The 22,226-nt window shown below is 39.5% G+C and overlaps 1 protein-coding gene and 1 long non-coding RNA gene across 3 annotated transcripts in view; one reads left to right on the forward strand and one right to left on the reverse strand.

Annotated features, from left to right (window-relative positions):
• Window positions 1–8,304, forward strand: part of pvrl2l (PVR cell adhesion molecule related 2 like) — a 324,556-nt gene extending 316,252 nt beyond the window's left edge. For both annotated transcript variants that reach the window (XM_076878934.1, XM_004572649.6), the window contains exons 9-10: window positions 1,706–1,801; window positions 4,173–8,304. In XM_076878934.1, coding sequence (XP_076735049.1) covers window positions 1,706–1,801; window positions 4,173–4,358 — 282 coding nt within the window. In that variant the 3' untranslated portion in view covers window positions 4,359–8,304. The remainder of the gene's footprint in view (window positions 1–1,705; window positions 1,802–4,172) is intronic.
• A 4,330-nt stretch (window positions 8,305–12,634) lies between these two features.
• On the reverse strand, window positions 12,635–19,914 carry LOC112434732 (uncharacterized). The gene is made up of 2 exons (XR_003024190.2): window positions 19,525–19,914; window positions 12,635–19,397 (listed from the first exon to the last, which is right to left on the reverse strand). It is a non-coding gene; the product is annotated as an uncharacterized LOC112434732 (long non-coding RNA).
• Between the last annotated feature and the right edge of the window lie 2,312 nt (window positions 19,915–22,226).

Consider the following 22,226-nt stretch of genomic DNA (forward strand, 5'->3'; position numbering starts at 1 on the left):
AACAACAGAATGAAAAAATAAAGACAAAAGTAAGGTAAAGACACCATGACGTAGTAGCCAAATAATCTTCTCTGAGTTTCGGGTTCATGATATCATGGTAACCCTCCCTAACCTACCACAGCTTGACTACAAGTACTGTTCAGCTGGTGTAAAAAGAACCAAGGGAGACTTCAAAACAGATACACGATAACCTCCAGGATAAAGGTACAACAGTGCAGACACACCTCCCATGGCTTTCTGAATGAAAATGGGCTCCATGGAACAAGACCCCACTTTTGAAAGAGAAACATAAAAAAAGCTCAGCTGTTTGTTCAAATGCATGCTGACAGGCCACATTGCTTCTGGGAGAATATTCTTTGGACAGAAAAAAAAACAAAATTAGAGCTTTTTGGTAAGTCGCATCAGCTTCATGTCCACAAAAGAAAATTTTCAAAGAAAGATCAAAGGAAATCCTCCCTATGAAATATGGAAGAGGCTTACTCATGTTAGAAGGTTGCTTTGCTGTGCCGGCCGCAGGGGTGCTTCAGTCTGTGCAAGGCAGAGAGAAATCATAAAAAAGACGAGTATTTGTTGAAAAAGCATCTGAGGCTGCCTAAATCACAGTTCATTGATTGTCCAACAAGCTAATGTCCCAAAATGTACTTCTTAAAGCACCAAAGGATGGACATGAAGGAAACCCTGAATCTTTCTGAAGTTTTATGAGTCCCTATTTTAAAGCAGTGTAACTGCTCTTGCTTGAAAGTTGCTGATGTCTTGAAGATGTACGCAAGTTGTTCTTTGGCGTTAATGCACGACAATACACTAGTCGTGGCAAAACTGAAGCCGATCTCACTTCAAATTCATCACATGTGAACGCTTGTTTACAGTGCCTTAAAACACTATTATTTACGGACAGTTAGTACATTTTAACCTCAATCTATGATAGTTTCCTAAACAAAACGAGGAGTTTTGGTGACTAAATGTAACCAAACAGTGAGCTAAAACCAACTGAACCAGTCATGCTTTCTTCTTATGTGGACGTATGTGTCACTCAAGAATCAACATCAAAGGATATATTGTGCATGTTTCTCTGAAGCCAGCCGTTTCTGAGACAACAGCAGTATTTCGATGCACTAGGTTGATTTAGCATGTATGGAAAGCGGTGAAACTGGCAAAGCACAAAGAACAAAGCATGCATGAAAACTGGAAGACGTGAAGTTTGGTCAAGCAAAGTTAAACTGGACTTCAAAGTGTAACCCCATTACAAGTTACCGAGAGAAAAAAATACAAGAAAGGCTTGATTGCAGTGATTGCCTTTAAAAAAGGTAAGCTCCAAAATATTAGGCTAAGCCTCCTGAATTTTCCTTGCCTGCCCCTTTCATTATTTAAAATAATGTTATGTTAAAATCAAGCGAAAGCTCTCTCGACAATTGAATTACTGACATGTGGAACCCAATTATTTTTTTCAATTTTAACTTATTTCTGTGAAAATTCTGATTATTGGCCGTAGTAACAAAACGGCAAAGGTCGTGTGCTGAAAACATCTTTTCATGCTTGTAAATGAAACCACTATGAATCATTGTGCGTGTGTGTACATCAAATACACACGTGTAAGAGTGTGTTATTCTCTCACAGGTTACATATTCTCACTCTAAGATCCTATTTTATTGCACTGTTTCCACTTTGCTCTCTTCCCTGTGTGTTGATGTGGTTTCTGTACATGCAGCTCAACAAGCCATCAGAGCCTCCCACAGCCACAGAGACGGCGCCTCTCAGCCCAGGAGAGGTTTACTACGAGCCCACAGGGAGAGAGCCTGTCACTGTAACTATAACACATAAATATGCACACACACACACACGCACACAAACACGCTCGCAGATACAAAAGCATGTTTTGCTCACTGACACATGAGCCACACTTCAGCCACAGGGGCTCCATATCTGTTTGGACAGCTACACTGTTGTGGGGACCTCATGGTGTTTTCACTTTGTACCAATCAATCAACTGTTATTAATATTAAGCTGTGAATAATTACTTGAACTTCATAAAATGGTATTCTAATTAAATGTAAAAATGAAAGTCTTCACAACTTCCTGTGTTATTCCATAATCCCTCTGGTATGTAAATGAGTTGTGATAATTACTTAAGAGACATTCTGTAGTCTTCAGGTCAACTGATTTACATATATTATTGACAATCACATACAGTTAATTCCAAAAGTATTGAGACCTCTTTGCTTTCTGCGCACTTTACTGGACTGTAGGTTTAATTTTAAATGGATAAAAATTGTGCTTTTACCCTTTAGTCTACGCTTAATATAATAATAATCAAGTAAAAACATGCATTTATGTAAAGTACTCATACCTTTAATTCAGTGTAGAAGCCCCTTTGGCAGAAGCTTTGAGTTTTCCTGTAACTGTAGATGCTTGCACACATGGATTTAGGCGGTTCATCGTGGCGGATCCATTTCCAGACTGAATGAAAGCAGATGTTAAACATCTTCAGTCCTTCCACAGTTTGGGGGCAGGAGGGGTTAAATTTGGGCCACTTAATGAAAGTTAGAGATTCACATGTGTAGCAAAACTTACAAGGTACTGGCGTGATTGTTGGGGTGAAAAATCACCCCAGTCTCAGGACAAGCGCACGCTTTAAAATGTTTTCTTCAAGGACTTTTCTGTGTTTGGCTCCATTCATCCTTCTCTCTTCAACCCTCTATTTCTGCCCAAAAAGTTCAATATTTGCCTCATCAGATGCTTTCAGAGTGCATTAAATGCCATTTGGCAAACTCTGAGGAGGCCGCCATGTGCCTTTTAGTCCAGAGTGGCTTCTGTCTAGCTGTTCCACCTCTAAGGCCTAATTAATGAACTGCTTTCCAGCATGTTCTCCTGCATCTGCAGAGCAATTGCGGAGCCAAAGGTTACATAGTGTTTTCTATTTTAAAAGACGGGGCCAGTTCCATTAACATCTTTATGGGAGGCAGGGAAACGTTGTACATTTTTTTAGCATGGCCACAGCCAATGACATCAGTGGATGCAACTTTGGGATCACTGATAGCACAGTAACAGCTCTACACCAACACGTTCGTCTGTGAATACTTCCTCACATGTTGGTTTTTGCAACTTTACTTGTGCGATTTCACATTCAAGAATTGTACCTAAACTATATCCATTCAATTCTATTTACCGCATGTGGAATCCAATCAGGTTTTTAAGGATTAATTACAGCAAAAATTAATTACAACAAACACTAATTACAGCCTTCAGGATCCCACCAAGTGCCGGACGTCCACGATGGTGTTTTGGGGGGTAAATCTGGTCAGTTCAGCCTTTAAATAGATGTCACTTTATGCTGAGTTTGATTGCAAAGTTGCACGTAAAAAGTTGTCTTTATTGCACATTAGAAATAATTCTAAAAAGTTTTCTTGATGTCCTGCTAACAATCTGAAAGGACTTTGGTAGAGGATCATTAGGGGGTCCTTTGTCCCTCTTGGGGGGACACTCCCACAGGGTTTAAATCTGGGACTCTTCACCATTTGACCTTAGAACTGAAGAAGCTTCTCGGATGAGAGGTGAAACGTCTTCAAGCAACTCAAAGAAGTCCAGACACTTTTCTTTCCAAGCTCCTTAGACTTCGATGACCTGGATGATTGAGAACCTTCATAGACAAAACCTGACAGGACAGCTTTTCATCTTTTACCATTTTAACAGTTGTTGTTTAGCTATGTAGCAACACTCTTAAACAAACATCATTTCACCTGAGCGCAGTTTGCATTAGACGACAGTGAGGGTCTGAATTCTTTGATGTCACAGATTATTACCTCCACTAAGGAGGCTGCTTTCTTTTCTGTCTGCAAACTCGATAGCTCAAAAATTTTGAATGAATTCTGATAAAGCTTTGTAGGATTTCAGATTGGGGTGATGTTAACAAGAAAATGTGGCTTATTGGATTAAAGTTGACAAAAAACCTTATAATTGATTTTTACTGCACTATAGACTTAAATTATGTTTTAAAAGTAGGTACAGTACTGCCCAGAGCAAGCTGTGGTAAAAAAACAAAATTTACAATACAGTAAAGTGTGCAAAAGCTGAATGCTTTTCTGAATCCACTCTTTACATAATATCACCTTATAACAATTATAATAGTAACTGATAAAGTATGAGATAGTAAGCCTGTTTATGTGTCCACTTTGCAGAACCTGGACGATGAGACCACCGGAGCCCTGAACGGCAGAGCCCCTCCAGTCAAATACGACAAAGAGCGCAAAGATCATGCAGCAGACGGTCACCATAGCAATGATTTGGATTCTTCTAATCACGAGGTGCCGGCTGCCAACATTTCTCGGGGCGAAAGCTTTGTTTCTCCTGCCATGTACGTCTAGTTTTGGCAACCGGAACACCACGTCACAGGCATATGGGCAAATTCCAGGTCACGTTATTTAGCATGAAAAGTAAAGGCAAGCACACGTTTCCGCCATTTTTCTTGTAAACATTTACAAATGTTTAAAAAGTTTTAGTCCACACATGATGAATGTTTTCAATTTATTTTTATTTACCTTTCTTATTTAGTGGGTGTTATGGGTTTAAATATTTTCTCACTTAATATAAATAGTTTTTTTTTAATCTGTCGTAATGGTACTTGAGACAAAGAATTCGGTCAGTTAAAGTAAAAACAGCTTTTTTTTAAATTAATTTTATTTTTTAACCTCTGCCAACTGGAGCCAACTGGAACATCTTGCCATTAGCTTTCAGACAACCTAGAGCTACAATACAAAACATCGTGACAGACACACGCACATAGTAATCCATGATATTAGAAAACCAGAGAGCCAGTGAAATCACAATTTACAATAATTAAAAAAGTTAATTAGATGGTCAAGAGCTTGTGTAATGCACGTGAACTGGACTACACAGTGCCCTACTTCTGTGTAGTGTTAGCAAATTGTTTGATTTGCTATCAGACGCAATATGCAACATCTCGTGCGATGACCACACGGTCAAAAAATTCTTGTTGTATGTGAGGCTGCCAGTCCTGAGCTCTTCAGTTCACATCTGTGGAAAGTAAGTTCCCCTCTAAGTCAAGATGAAACACCAGGGAGCCGAGTACTACAGGGGAAGTAAAACAACCACATCTGAAGTCCTTTCAAAGCACTCCTCTTTTGCCGCTGCTTGAGTTTAGACGAGGCTGAATTCAACCCCAGGAAGTCCAAAGCCTGATCATCTGGCTCTCCAGGCAGCTTCATTAATCGCTCAAGACATTTGAAAACACATTTCAGTTATTTGTCAAGTCCCAAAATAACTGTAAAAAACCCCCCAACTCATCCTTGCCCAGATTACGGTCCAATAGAGAAACATTCCACTTTATTATGTTGTCAAAGAGCCTCATCTGTCCCTGCAACTGTCAGAGCGACGGGGCTGCTCGTTAGCGCTAACGAAGGGGAAGTGACATCATTTTCAAGCTCTGTAACCTGGCAACATCACATCATTTAAAGTCCACGATTCATATTTGTTCTTGTTAATTGCAAGAGTCGGTAAGAGTGTGGGCTGGGGAGTGAAGGAGACTAAAGAAAAGCACACACGCAGGAGTGCACACACACAAACAAAAAGCCTCCACCAATTTTTGCTTTCAGTCCTCTAACAAATCACACAGTTAGAGTTGAGGAAAACATCATAAGGAATGTATTACAAAATGTGTAAATGCTCGGCATATATTAGAAGGATACTGCCATTACAGCCATTTTAACAGATTAGAATGGTCACAAAATCCGATATATGCAGATCATTTCGCACATGTCGAAAATATGCAGTCTGCATTTTATCCAAGAGTCGACTTGAAAGGGAAAAAAAACGCGAAAAAGAAGGCGAGCGACAACTTTGCCTTCAGGCTGAATCAAGAATTGGTCTTTACAGATGTCAGATGATGGTACCAAATCATGGACAGTGTAAATAGTATTGATAATATTGATGAATAATATATTGTTGGTGAAATGTGTACACATAAAAAAATAAACAAGTGTAAGTGTCATCAGTGCCTCTGTACAGGGGATGGAAGTTTGTTAAATGTCAAACGAGCGACTAAAAAAAGACAAAACAAAGTGTATATTACTATTTTGCTTTTCACGGGTGCATCAAGGTTGTCACTTAATACTAAAATGTTTTTGAGTATATAAAAAAATGATGTGGATTTTACTCCGTGTTCATATTACTCTGCATGGCATGATCGGTGGCTTGTTGAAACATTTTCCCAAGGCTGTTTGCGGAATAATCTTCATTTGTAAAAACATTTCTGAATGTCAGAAAAGAAAGCTGTTTTTCATTTCTGTCTCAATGCATCTGTCATACTCATGCACACCACGAGTCCAATTTAAGTTGAGAGAGCGAGATATTTTTTTGTTTTTATTTTTTCCTTTTTTTTTCCGTCTCACGACGGCTCCGCGAGCTGCCTGTTTTAGTCTCGAGCACTAATCTTAAAATGCAGTCAGCATGGAATCGTCGTCTCTTACGGCCACTGAGCCCAGCTCACACAAAAATACGCCAACTTTTTTTTCTTAATCTTGGGTTCTTGCTTCAGACTTTGAGCCGCACAAATCTTTCAGAGCCATCGTGTTTACTGTCAGAGGGCAGAGAAAGGCGGGCGGCTGATAAACAGGTATTTGTCAGCAGGTATAAAAGTTAATGGAGGTGTCACGTAGACATAGATGGAAACAAAAGAGAGAGACAGGGATACAGTGGTGCATGGTGAACGTAGATTGATAGAATAATAACATAAGATTAAGGAAAAACTGGAAGACTTATGGGAAATTAAAACAACAAAGAAAAATTCTGATCACAGCTTTCACTCTGCACAGTAGACGCCAGATGATATTTGTTTTGCCGACATACAGTATGACAATCATTTGTTTTCTTCATATGCACTATGCTTAGTCATTATAATAGTCCCACTTTATGCTGCTACATTATCATTTGTCCCCAAAAGAGGCATGCGTGTTTTCCAAATTATGTTTACAGTTTTCATAATGCGACAATTAGCTGAAATTAGCTGATTTGCTAGCTAATGTATAGCTAAATCCGGCCAGATGGAGGATAAAAGAGGACTTCTAAAGCAGCAAATAGTGTTAAAAGTTTTTGTTGCATACCTACTTTGTCCCACTAAGATGTTTATTCTCATTAGAGGAAATGTCTGCATGCTGCATGGGCCTATTTCCATATTTTATAAGAAGAGTCGCCCCACATTAACAAGTATACGGCCTTTTGACTCGCTTATATGGTGCAGTGTCAGACAATCGTATATGATGTATTTTATAGCCCCGACACAGAACAAAACTGTCATAAAGGGAAGTCAGTGTAATGGTTTTGCTTTTTTGTTGCTAAATTATTTTCACAAAATGAATGAATATTTAGTTTTCTGTGGATTTATTGTGTTTAATGCGTTAGCCAGGAGGCTGTTCTTGAGAGATTGAGCAAGAGGGAAAAGACAATCATTGGGACCCATTATATCAGAGACCAATGACTCAGCAAACCATTCAGTTCTGAGTTTCGACTCTGCCGTATCATTTAAGGATCATTCGGTTTTTCCCAGAGCCTTGCGTTTAATAGAGTTGCTTCATTGTGAGGTATCTGGAATTAGATTGTTGCCATTTCCAGGAATAGATATGAAGCTGACTCATAAAATGCAAACTGCAAAAACATAATTCGGTTTACACTACAGGCTGCCAAACAGCATGGGTCCACAGTTACAAGATGGTTATCGGAGGTAAGTGCAGTGATTTTACATGGATTATCTGTCAGATAAAGGCTCCGGCTTCCTCCCTCTGTGAGAGGTGCAGTGTTGCCTTTTGGCCCAGGTGCTTTGCTCAGTCTCCCCACTTCCTCTGTTATTAGTTCAGCTCCAGAAACACAAGCTGTGAATGCCAGTGGTAATATTGTTCAGTCTGTATTCAGTCTCTCATCCACCCTCTTTGTTTTGTTTTTCTTCTCCGATCTCTCGTTCATTCATTGTCATCACAGCTTTTTATCACGGAGCCAGACGTGCCTTCTTTATGTTATTTTTAGCTTTTCAATTCTCACATTTCTTCTCTGACAGTAGAACAGATGACGAAACTGGGAAATACACAAACACGGGATTTGTTTGACATTGATAGTGACAGTGCTAAAACAGAAAAAACAACAAAAACACTGGAGATCAAATCATCTTATGTGAGTGTTTATTGGGTTTTCTTTCTTTTATTTTGTGTATCACAGATCAATTATCATTTTGTATGCTTTTTGGGAATCCTATTGTACATGTTTTACAACTCATTGTCTTGTCAAATAAAATGTAAACCCAAAAGACAAGAAGCCTGTGTCATTATTACCTCTAACATCTTCCCAGGAGCCAGAATTAATCTGAACGGTTAAAGATGTGGCGAGCCCAAAGATTGTGATTAATATCTTCAGGTAATGTTTGTCGAACATCTGGCAATGTTTGAGCTTCGAATTTGTCATTTTGCAAAATTTACTTGTGAAAAGACAACTTTTGCTAATGATTGTTAGCAATTATTTTATATTCTTGTATTCAGTTTATTAAAAGGTGGCAGTGACAATCATCATGACATCACCAGGAGTTTTGAAACCTCACAAATGTTAGCATTTTGGCTAAGTCAAAGGGGATCATATGTGGATGACAGGTTAAAGTTACCAGCTATTACTAGCAAGTTTGGCTAACAAATGCTAAAGTTGCAACTTGAGATACACATCTGCTAATTACTGTACTAATGTAAACTTTTAGCATACTGACTTATAACATCTAGGCTTGTTTTCAAATTTAGAGGAAGAAAGAGACCCTGAATGTGTGACGTCACTCCTGCAACACGCTAAAAAACAAATGCACGTGGCTGTATTGGTTGTGGGAGGCAGCAAGCAGTATCATGTGTGGCTTTACTTTTCAAAATGTGATGTAATTCTCTCTGCAACATTTGTGGTAGCCATGATAACACATCTAATCTGAGGAAGCGACTGGTCAAATGCAAAATATGTCTAAAAGCTGAAGAGTGTACCTACTTGAAAGCCTGAAAGCCAACCTCAACAAAGGACGAGCAATTAACGTTAGCACGCCTGTTGTCAGTGTACAAGAAGTTGAACCCATGATGATAAAACTTTTAATGAGGCATCAACAGCTTCATTGACATCTTCTTCAGGTAATTAATTAGGTAGTTAGATAAGTTGGCAGAGAAATGGGGCTCTTTTCACTGTTTTGTTTGATGTTTTAATTTAGCACTTCCTTTTACACTAGCTGCAGTCCAGCTGAAGGGAAGTCAGAATTTCCCAGACTGGAATACTTCAAGTTGGATTTCCAACTGGAAAAATGGCGGCTGTGAACGTAAATGGTACAAAAACTGTAAAGCATTTAATCTGTAGTGTTGTATCCTTGTGACCCACTAAAAACGCAGGACGCAGTGGAACACAGCAATCGTACATCTGAAACCTTTGTATGTAGCCATTACCAATGGTAGTGAAAGATTACTATTTAATATTGTATAATGCAAATGGTATGATATGACCCTGGTAGCTGGTGTGGTGTCTAAAAAGCTACCCAACCCTAAGTAACAAAATAAAATATATTAGAATTTCTCTGCCCAAACCTGAAGCACAAACTAGTCTCTCTTAAAAAAAAAAGGGCAGTGGAGACGTTTACTTCAGTGCCTCCAATTAGTTGGTGTAGCCTAGCCACCCATAACTGGTTACAGACGCCTTTGCTGGGAAACAAAAACTCAAAGTAGCCACTAACTACAAGCCTTACTTGTAGTTAGTGGCTACATCAAAATACTTTTTTTCCCTGGGTCTCAGGAGGATAAACCAGCAACCAGTTGTTACAGGTGATGAGCGATGAAGCTTCAGTCAACAAAAATCCGGCAAGGTCTTTCCTCTTTACACGTCAAATTGGTGTTGCTAGGAAACCAACCAGGACCCTGTACAAGGTGAACAATAACATCTTGTTTGTCGCAAAAGAGATAACACCTTTATAACAACATATTTCATACAACATATCATACTATCCGGTTTGAAGCCTTGCAACCTTTCAAATGGAATTAACAGCAAACTCCTCTCAAAATAGAAACGTGCATTCCAGTTGGAGTTCACAGATTTTTGGCATCTTTTTTTTATTATTATCCTTCTTGAAATGTTTTTATTGATTCCTTGTTCACTGTGTTGTTCTGTTTGCCTTGAAAACTAGTTTGAAACCACCTTGTTTAAAAGAAGATGTGGAAGATTAGGTTCAAATAAAAAGCGATCTATTTTGGAAAGAAAACATCGACTTTTAAATGATTTTTGTAGTTATATCTGGGTAAACTCTCTTCTGCAACCTTTCCTTATAAAAGTATTGGCACTCCAAAAGAACACTTATTACACTTATTTATTTCCAGCTCCATATTTGTATTATTTCTGTTCTTGCAGAAGCGTAGAACAATAATCACAAATAATCCTTAGGTGTCTCATGCTGCACCTTAAAGCACACCTCAGTTCATCCTCTGTTTGGAGAAGCTAAACAGGAAGTTGTAGCTTCTCCTGTTTTAATTCTCACTTGAAGCAAATGTTCTTCTGATTAAGTGTCAATCATAAAGAGTAATTTTAGACTGAAAGTGGATTTCTGTGCTCATGGGACAACTGTGCATCTGAATTGACCATATGGAAGATGATATCCCGTCTCACTGACAGAGATGGGCAGTAAACAGTACTGTAAACTGATTACTTTTTTCAGGTAACGAGTAAAGTAAGTGATTACTATTGCAAAAACGGTAATTAGATTACCGTTACTTTCCCGTAGGAACGCTGCGTTACTGCGTTACTAAAACCGTGATTTTTTTGCAAGAATGTCTCATGACAGTGACGTAAGCGAGTGCGACGTTTGTGACAACAGCTGTGTGCAGATCAACAATGGATCATATATGAGTGCGGGAGAGAGTATGAGCGTGCAGCGTTTAAAGCGTGGAAGTACTGACCTTACTTTGAGTTTGATTCCATAAAAAGTGACAAAAACATTAGCGTCCATCGTGCGTGGGAAGAAAACTTATTTTTACAGCGAAAAAAACCCCTAAACTTCCAAGCAAGCACCGAGTAGCTACGACGTAATGGGAAACTCACAGAGAAACTCGCGGATTCTTCAACTGACCGCTGCGGCACACCTGCACCAGGGTAAACCTCCGCCTACCTCACTCCTGCTTTACAGGTGAAAATAGAGTAAAAGGACCGCTAGTCTTTGATGTTATTTATTTTCTGCTGTGTTTTACTTGCATCTATTTGAAAGAGTGAGTGTAAACACAAAATATATATATACATATTTTATGTGCTGGAATGTGTAGAAAATAAGTTTAAATGTTAAACTAATTTCTTCCAGTCAGAGAATGTTGCATATAATTACATTTTTGCTTGATGCATAAAGTTAAAAGATTAAAACTAATAAAAACAAGTTTTAAAAAGGGACTTTTCCATTTGATTACATTTTGTATGATGGATTGTAGAAAAAGTAGAATTGGGCTGAAAGATCTATCGCTTTATCACCTATTCAGGTTGTAAATCGTGTTTTAAAAAAGTAACTAAGTAATTAATTACTTTTGAAAATAAGTAATCAGAAAAGTAACAGGATTACTTTTTTGGGGAAGTAATCGGTAATTAGTTACTGATTACTTTTTTCAAGTAACTTGACCAACACTGCTCACTGATAACATCAAGCAGAAGAACTGAAGTTTGGGGATTAGCTGTACATACACCAATCTTATTGTTTGAATCCCTGGTTATGTTTAACAGCAGCTTTCACTACTTTAAAAATGTATATATGAGAGAAAACAAACTGTAATATGTCCAATTTAACAATTAACTCTAACCAAGGTGAAAATCTGCTGCAATGTCTGTTAAAAGTAAGCATCAAACATTTGCACATCACAGTGTCCTTAGGCAAGATATCGAACCTCAAAGTACACCTTGAGGCATCCATCGGTGTGTGAGTGTGTGCATTACAGGCAATAGTGTTTAAAGGCAAAGAATAAAGCCCTGCATTATTGTGTGTGAATGGGGCGAGTAGTAAAAAGTGATTTAGGATTAGAAAAATCCTGTTTAAGTATTTATGCCTTTAAAAAAACGGATCAAAACATTAGACTTTTAACACAAAATGAATCATCAATAACAACTGCTTATTGTTACTAGACCTGATGTATTGTAATATAGTAACAATCTGTATTTCAAAGTGGAAGACGGCAGTAGTCCAGATAAAGTGCTCACTTTCCAACAATTTATGTCAGTGTTTGTATTTCACTTTTTTATTAACAGTTGTCATTGAGTGGAGCTGATCTGAAGCCGCTGTGAGCTCTGCACCAACTTAAAAGTCATAAACAGAAAGATATTTATTAAATCTGCAGGGTGCTCTGTCTATTGGAAGGACTTTTATTTACGGAAAACTGATAAGCTGTAAGTAATCGTGTCCTGCAGCTCCATCATCAAGTAAACTAACACAGGATGTAAAATATGGCTCTTGAAGGATATAAAAAAACAACAACAGCAATAGAATAATATTAAACACAAAGTGAACCGTCTTCCTTCATTAAATAGGTTCTTTTAGATGTTAAGGAGGAATTGACTTAACCAGGCTGGCGGAGAATGAAGACAACCGGACACCTGCAGCAGGTGGGGAATCAGTGAACTTTTATTGAGACAGAGACAACCTCTCAACACAGCTCACATCAGGAGATTCCTAATATTTGCTGTGAGGATGGGTATATATTCTCTAAAACTTACAGGAGGGGGTTGTGAGGAAAGTGCTGCATTAGCAGAAAAACAACTCCATAAAAGGAAAGCGGCCTTGGGTGTTCTAGTCTCTTCGCTTGCAGATATCTTTCACCTGCAGGATGAGGCGATCGCTTCTTATCGCTCTCAAGGCCAAAGTCGTGAGCACATTTTTATTACACAGTTGCACAGTAACTTTAAAGCTGAACAATATTTAAAGCTGAATAATGTTTGATCAGATTATATTTTCTTCAAATCCCCCTTTTGACCCATCTTAAATGGGTCAACACACAAAAATAAGTAACATTCAAAGGAACACAGAGACGTGTCGAAGCCTGGCTCGAAAAACTCCTCGGGTCTTATCATTTGTCTTTATCTGTCATTGCAGATGAGGAGAAAAGAGTCCAGGCACCACCCTGCCCAGGGGTCGGCTGCAAGCAGTCTCGGTTCCCGACGAAAGCAGTAACAGCTGTCCTGCACACACGGATACAACGAGTTAGTGCAACCAGGGTAGTGACACAAAATTAACAGTTCCTGTATCTCAGCAACCAAAAAGCATAAGTAATGATAAAAATGTGGACAGTACAGAGTATACTATAATAATGAGAGATATAAACGTGAAAATGTGAAAGAATAAATCAACCGTAAAATAAACCCAGAACGGTAACTGCTAAGGACATTCAAAAGTGAATATGGTAAAACTGGAGAGGAAGTGGTGGGCAAGACCCTAGGGGCTACATTTGTCAGATTGGGACTGTCAGAAGGGGGCGAAGCTTTTGAACTTGAAGGTGTCAGAAGTGTCGGGGGCCCTTCACAGATCAGGATTATGCCAATGGGAATGAGACCCAGGGCCAGGAAGCAAACAAAGACGCAACATCTTTGCCTGCCTGTCATTTCAGGGGGAAAGGGCCAAGACATGTTTACTTAGCTTGGATGTCGTCTAATAGAGGATGATGGGGCAGAGAAAGGTGGTCCAGTTCCCCCCACCTCGCCAAGGGCGTGTTCTAGGAGTTAAAGAGCAACAACCTGCAATCTGTACCAAAAAATCTTCATAGTCCCACCGGAAAATCATAAGAGTAATAAACGATTCAGCTCAACAGACAAGTATCATGTTCAGGTTTCTCCAATCATTAAATCACTATTATTGCCACAATTTGCTTTATTCACCCTTTGGGCAATGTTATTCCAAGAGAGAGAGAGAGAGAGAGAGAGAGAGAGAGAGCGAGAGAGAGAGAGAGAGAGAGAGAGAGAGAGCCCCTAATGGCCAGTTAGTGGGCTCTAGGTCAAACTGTCCCCAAATTTGTTATTTGTTATTATTACTTGTTTTCATGTCACTTGTCTGTTTTCTACTGCACCCCTCTCACCAAAGCAAAGCAAACATTAGCAGCACATTGACCGTAGTCAGGCATCCTCATTCCATAGGTGCTATAAAACATTTCCTGTAAAAGAATCACAGTTTTCAAGACAGGGTGTGTCTCCCCCAACACTCTCACCAGAATACAGTGTAATAGCATCCCCAACTCCTAACCCATAAACACCGTTTCTTCACACATCCGCCCAGAAATCCTGTAATAGAAAAACATTAAAACTGTAACCCTGTAGGGAAGAAAATGTAAATGGTAACGCTGCGCAGTTACCTCTGTAAGCAACACAAGACACAAAAATGGCATTTACAGGTTCACTCATCCTCGAATATTTTGTCATCCTTCTACTCCTGTAAAAGAAACCCACATAAATTCATCCACCCTTTTATCCTATCTAGGTGGAGGTGGTTAACCTTGAGTCATGGTCAAGTCTTGTCATCTTTTACCAGTCAGTCCGTTTGTTTTTATTCCCAGTCTTTCATCCATTCATCCGTTCTTTGCTGATAGTGAAACCTGTCGTCGCATCTAGTTTCCACACTCAGCAAAATGACGTCATCTCAAAAAGAAACAAGAACTTGAGTTTGGATTACCTCGCTGAATCCTTTTTTAAACAGGGACTCTCGTTTCTAATTGTCCCCACAAGTGTTTCCTCCAGAACCCATTTCAATGCGGAGAAACTCACTTACAACAATTTTCTCGCCGACGTGTAATGCTTGTAATTTCCGATGTGCAGATCTGCTTAAAGAAAAGATTCACAAACAAAAATCAGTAAATATAAAACAAAATAAAATGAAAAATAACAAAAACAAAATGCAGACGCCCGGGTCTTAGGACTTGTCACTGAATATTCTTCCCATCAATAAAAATACCAACCTAAACCTACACAGAGTCAAATCAACACCACCTCAACCTTTTCATATTCATAAACCTATATGTTTTGCGTTCGTGAAACAAAATTGAACCATTAAGTAAGTTGAGCTCTTGAAATGTTTTAATTCTCTTAATTCTGCCAGTTTATTTCAACACTTATTCAATGACTTTTATTCAACTGCTACTTGGTCACTCGACTTTTACCTGTTCAAATTGCCTAGGGTTCAACAAAGTCTAGATCCCCGTTATCATGAAACTTGAACGGTGTACGATGATTTACTTACAGTAATTTAGAATCATCACTCAACCTAGCTCTACTACTGGCACTGCGTGACTTTTCTCACACTGGAAACCAGAATTTAGTACAGAACTTTAATGCCTCAGGCAATCGCGTTCAAGGGCTGCCCCCCCTTCTCTTCTTCTTTGTCCGTGTGTTCCTCCTTTATTAAATCTCCATCACAATGACGTGGCGCTCTGAAATAAAACTCACACTGTTAATTCCTCGTTTTCACTCTGCACCACTGCTCAGAGTGTTTTCTTTTCTTTTTAGTGTAGAGTAAACAATTAAGTCGAGGCCTTAAGCCCCAGATATCTCGCACGGGCATCATTTTCATAACCAAACCGCTCCGGACTCTGCTCCCCAGACCACACAAATGCCCTCTGGGCTTATTATTATAGCAAATTCTGTATTTGACTTTGTTGTGTGCAGCATTGAGCCTTTGTCAGTAAAGCATTCTTCATTGCAGCAGCTGGAGCATTGTGTGTCACTTCTTAGTAAATTAAATCAACATTTTGATTTTAGTGCATGGGTATGTATCAGTTTTTACTCCCTCAACAAGTGCATAAGTGTTCATGTGTGTGTTTCCCTTCATTCTAAGTAGGCGCATGCAGAAGTGTGTGTTCGTGTGTTGGTATATGTTTGTGTTCATCACCTTCCTGTTCTGTAGTTTAGGTAAACCAGCGGCCTGACGCATGGCCTAGGGTCCTCCCCTCCTCTTTGGGTCTGTTTATGTTGTCCTTACTTTGCTCCACGGCCTTCTGCAGCTCTGCTGTTCGGCTCTTCTCAGAGGTCAGCATCCTTCTGCTCACCATCCCTTTTCCTCCGGGCTTAATGCGCGTCTCGTCACAGCTCTGTCAGCTGACGCAGCCTGGGAATTTCCCCCGTGTAGTGAAACGGGCTTTAGGTTTAGTGCTCTCCGTCTCTGCTGCATGAGATCACTCTTTTGCAGCACTGTTGACATCCTCAAGTTGTTGTTGTGAGTCCAGCTGCTGTGGCCTTCAGGGGTCAAAGGGTCAAAGATGGTCGCGGAGAGGGCAACGATGGTAGAGGGGAGGGTAGGAGTCCAGGTCAGCTTCGGCTCTCAGAAAAAACAAAAACAAAACAAAACAGGCGAACAGGAAAATGATGTTGTGTTGGCTGTGCTGTGTTGGCTGTGTTATCCCGAGAGGGGAGAAACAACGAGATCTCGTCTCCCCCCTTTTTTTGTTTTTGTTTTTTTTTTTTTTCACCATATAATCAACTCATAACCCCTCAAGTTGACAGGACAACACAGGTACGTGTTAAAATTCTTAAGATCCTGTTTAGAAACCTAAAAAGGAATTTCCTATCATTCAGTAGTCATTTGTCTTAAACAATCAACAAAAACATGTCCCAAGTCGACCCTTTTAACCACTAAATTTGTCGTGTCCTCACTTAATCCTCAGACCAGTGTCTTTGTCTTTTGACGTTACGTTGTTGTCCTGCAACCCAAAGCGTTTAATTGTCAGTAATGTATAAACTATATCATTTAAAAACAGGTGTATGTTAAGTGTCGCTACTTTAACCTTGCATGTACGTGCACATGTATGTAAGCTGTTTCTTCATTGCATGTATGGGTGCGTCTGTATATGGGTTACTTTAACTTTTTCTCAAACGAGGCATTTCTCTAACACGCACACGTGTCTGTTCCTCACCCTTCTCATATCTTTCTCTGGTTGTGTGTGGTTTTATTTGTTTCAGTGATTTACCAGGAACATCTTTTCCTTTTCTCCATGTCTTCCGCCAGAGGTTAACACTGGTGAGATCCAGGGACACAGCACCCAGAGCAGTTCAGCGAGAAAAACCCGCCTCAAACTACATTCTCTCTTTTTTGTTTTACCGGGAGGGGTGAGGACAACTCTGGTGTCCAGCCGTGAATTTTAGCCAAAGCTTGGCCTGTCTTCTGCTGCCGTACTCAGGCTTCCAGGTTAAGAAAAAACACCTGTATGAAGACACTAAACATACATTTAGTATTTGTATAAACATAACTGCCTAAATCATTGAACTCTTGAGGAGGGTGTATTTCAGAATCAGAATCAAAATCAAAAACTTTATTGTCATTGTCATGAGACCGACGACATTAAGAATGGTCCCCGATCATTGCATCATCCCTAGTAATATCAAATATAAAAAAACAATAAAATTCAATCAATAAAATAGATAGAATACTTAAAATACTAAGTATTCCCACCGTCATGCTTCAGACCGTGCATAGATTAACACAAGAGTGGCATGGTGGACATTTTTGTAGTATTCAGATGTGTTATTGCAGTTGGATAACAGCTGTGTTTGAGTCTATTAGTCCTTGCTCTGATTGCCCTGTACCGTCTGCCTTAGGGCAACAGTTCGAACAGGGAGTGGCCAGGATGTGAGGTGTCTTTTATGATGTTTTGGGCCTTTTTTTAAAACAGTGGGCGTTGTTTGACTCTTTACTAACTTTAAAACCCCACCATAACAATTTCTCACTGACAAACTTCTATGCATCCATTTAAACATGCGAAGCCAGCACAAAATCACACACATACCCCTACAGCAAAGCTTTAACATAACCACAATGCAACTCCTCCCTTAAACGGGAGAAATCACCCTGAATCAACCAACTCTATATAAAACGTCAAACAAAGATAAACCACAAACATTTCTACACTTCTGTGTCTTCCACGCAGCACAATAGGCAGAAAAACACCGATTACTCACAGTCTACAACAAAAGAAAAACCTGCTCTTTTCACAACTCTCACAGCTAAAGTCAAAACTCTTACCCAGTGCCTCTGAAATAATAAAAAAAATCACCAAATACTCGATTACTCTTTTCACTCGCTCCCTCTCACTCCCTTCTTCCTCATACAGCATACACGCTCGCTCCCGCGGACCCGCTCGGCCCCGCGGGCTCACTCGGCCCCCACCTTTTTCCTCTCACAGAGACAGAGAGAGAGACCCTTTTCCTTTTTTTTTATTTCTCCAGCACACATACACACACAGAATCCCAACTGAGAGAAAGAGGGAGAGAAGAGAAAAGAGTTGTAGAGAGGAAGTTTTTTAGCAGGAGTTTCAGATCTAACAGATTTATACAACTTATTTACACACACCGGTAATTTATGTTCTATTTATTGATTTTAAAGGAGAATTTGGGCCAGCTGGGTTTCTGCCTCTGTTAGGCACTAACAGCTGGGGCGCTGCTTTAAAGGTGAGTCAGCACTGAAATATCCCTTCAGGTGTTACCAGGCTTCTACCAAACCGGAGTCTGGCGGGTAACCTTGCCTAGAGCTTCCTGATAGGGGTGCTAGTTGGTTGTCACCTTGTTCACACGTCTCATTCACACTTCATACATTACCTGCAGTCACTCATTACCCTCCTTATGTATGTAATAAATGTGTAAAAAAATTCTATGTGTGGTGTATTATTTTAACCAAAAGAGGAACCTAGTTCCTTTAATTGTGTAATCTGTGAACAACGGAGAACAAACTGTCCTGCCCAGTGTTCCACAGCAAGCATTCAGCGTGTATTTATGTGTGTCCAATATCAAACAGAACATCAAAACATTTAAAACACTAAAATCATCGGGGTTTTAAGAAGAGATCCGTTTTCTCCTATTGATCAAAGGGACCCCTCCTTTGGACTCCAACCAGTACTTCTCCTTTTTAAGTTTTAGAGGATCTTTTCTAATAAAGTCCTCTGGGCCTTCCTAACCCTTCTGTAGTTTAGAGAATATTACTAAAAAATATTCTCAAGGCCTTTAACCTTTTAATTTGTTTAGAAAGGCGTTACTAATAAACCCTTTCAAGGTCCCAGACCTGCACTGAGGTATTTATCCGACACCGGAGAGCAACCCGTCGGCTGCAACCGTGGTCAGACCTCAGTTCACTCTTATCTTTATTCACTTATTCACTTATTTCTTATTCACTTATCTCTTATTCACTTGTCTGATTCTCAACAAGCCTTAAGTAAGCCAGACAATTTTGGTTATGAATTACTAGGAGTTTGGACACTAAGTATTTTTATAATGTTCAATATAGCAGAAATAAAAGGTCTGCTTACCTTGTTTTTGTGTGCACACAGCTTTTGTCCAAACTCCGTTCACTCAGACCACGGCTGATGTCCTCCCCCCCGTTCCAGTTTGGCCTGGAGCGGATCCTGTTCGTGACGCCAATTGAAGGATATAAAAAAACAACAACAGCAATAGAATAATATTAAACACAAAGTGAACCGTCTTCCTTCATTAAATAGGTTCTTTTAGATGTTAAGGAGGAATTGACTTAACCAGGCTGGCGGAGAATGAAGACAACCGGACACCTGCAGCAGGTGGGGAATCAGTGAACTTTTATTGAGACAGAGACAACCTCTCAACACAGCTCACATCAGGAGATTCCTAATATTTGCTGTGAGGATGGGTATATATTCTCTAAAACTTACAGGAGGGGGTTGTGAGGAAAGTGCTGCATTAGCAGAAAAACAACTCCATAAAAGGAAAGCGGCCTTGGGTGTTCTAGTCTCTTCGCTTGCAGATATCTTTCACCTGCAGGATGAGGCGATCGCTTCTTATCGCTCTCAAGGCCAAAGTCGTGAGCACATTTTTATTACACAGTTGCACAGTAACTTTAAAGCTGAACAATATTTAAAGCTGAATAATGTTTGATCAGATTATATTTTCTTCACTCTTTAACTCTTATTCTCCTCTGTTCATAAGATCCTATATTCCTGTTCCCTGGCAGCAGGTCTGCACTTTATTTTAAGCTTATAGTGTGGCTTCCGCTGTGCCCTGTCAGATCAAATGAGATGAGACACACTCATTGTCAGCGAGCATTTGTTCACTTTTGTAGCTAATTAACCGTATCTTAAGTTCATCCTGGTCCCTGCTGGGCTCTGCTTTTGACAAAGATATAAAGTGAACGAGGAGAGGGTCAGGCATCAGATGTTGTTTCGTTCAAATCAGACCGAGACGCATGCTGTCATGTGATGGACGGTCGTAATAAATTTTTAAGAGCATGGATGATGAAACCGCGAGGCCAGAGCTACTGTAGAGAGGCTTGCCATTGACTTGATTTACGTTTCCCATCCAGTGAAATCAGGAAATCAGTCAAAGCTGACATCTCTGGCATCTGAAGTTTGATTCTGACAAACCTTTGATGGATGATGCATCTTCACAATTTGTCTGTGTCCTGATAAATTAGACTGGATGTTATACTGGGGAGCAACAGGAAGTTTAAGGCAGGTACATCAGCCTTATTTGATTTCGTAGTCTGAGGCTGTGTAGACAAAACGGCACAGCAGGTTCACGGCTCATGTGAGCTTACTCTCTGTTGTTAGGAACTGACACATTTCTTCCAATAGCAGTTAGATTATAATCTATGAAAATGTGAAGGTGTAAATGAAGCACTGTCTGGTATCCATTTATATCTGCTTCTTCCAATAGTTTTCCCATCTGTATTGGAGTTCTGAACAACCAAAGAAAGAGACTGGTTTCACTGGTGTGTCGCTCCACCAACATTTTGTGGCTTCCCTGATTTATGTTCTCCCCATGTAGAATAATCTGCATCCCTTCGTTCAGTGCATCAAATCTTTCTCAATCTTTGTATCTTTAGCTTCAGTAATTAGTCACTCGCTTAGTTTTGCCTTGTGCAAATGTAATTACACTTCAGTTTGTTTTCAGTGTCATTTTTTTGTTTGATTTGTTTATTTACCTTCATATACTTGGCCTTTGGTTTAAAGACTACAGCTCATATGGGAGCGCTCACACTTAGTCTGGGGTCTGCATTTCAGTTTTCTTTTCAGTACAAGTACCAGTGTTTTTATTTTCAAGGCACGTCTCATCTTGTACTCTTTTTTTTTTTAATTTACTTTGTTTTTGTCACTTGATTTTTATTTTCACCACCTTGTGAAAAATCTATTTGCTAGGGTTAAGAAATTGTTGGGTCTTTTTACAGCTCTGGACACCTTAAACGCGCTCCATTTTCTACCCCATCTAAGGATGATGATATCTGAAACCATTCCCAACCCAGTGAACTCTGAACTTGACAAAAACCATGAGTTAACCCAGAGTTGACAAAAAGTAAGTGAAAATAGGTCTTTTTTTAAAATGTTAACTCTTGGACAGGTATGTAAGTAGCACTGGGGGGAACACCAGAGAAAGGTTGGTACCTTTGGTGGCTTTAAAGTGAGACAAGGAGAATGGGAGGAGTTATTGGGAAGGTGGCCTAAGCAACCTGGAGGCGTCTTGTGATCCATTGTCCTTGTGCCATCCCACTGTGTTTTATGTGTGTGATGCTAGGAGGAGAAGTGTGTGTTAAAGTACACATTTGTACAGCAGCTAATCATCTGGCTAATCTCAGAATTTACCAGGCTTTTCCTAGAGTCTTATTTCTTTCATTCTTTTTGATTACATCAGGCTTATTTCATGAATATAAAAGCAGCAATCCTTCCCTTCATAAGCTCATTAACTAACATTAGATTTCCATTGAAGTCTTTATTTCATGTTGTATGCAGCCACATCTTATCTAACAAATTAAGGCGTTAATGATCGCTAAACAAAGACGTGTTGCATTCAGTTCTACACAGCTAAATTGTGTGGCGCTTGCATATTTTGAGATTTGATAGTCTGGAGTTTTGTCTTCCTGCTATGAATGACAATTAAGAGAAACCTTCAGATTTACATTTTTATGTCCGATTTGAAAGATTGTTGCCACTAATGTGATTTTTCTAAATAATGCGAGTTGTCTTAAAATAATGTGATAAGCGCCTCAATAGATTTGCTGTCCTTTAATTCATTTCGGTTTATAATTTTGATTAAACTTCAATTAGGCTTATTTTTATGCTAGATCCGCTTGTGCTAAATGCAGTCTGTGTTCTATAGCAAGCAACTTCAGCCTGCAATTATTCACAGTAATGAAACCACTTACTGCTGAGTTTCCCAATACCGTGAGTGAGGAGTAGATTTAAGAAAAAGGTGGAGGAAGAGAAATGATT

Source organism: Maylandia zebra, linkage group LG22 (genome assembly GCF_041146795.1).
Source record: "Maylandia zebra isolate NMK-2024a linkage group LG22, Mzebra_GT3a, whole genome shotgun sequence".
In the NCBI taxonomy this organism is placed as follows: Eukaryota; Metazoa; Chordata; class Actinopteri; order Cichliformes; family Cichlidae; genus Maylandia; species Maylandia zebra.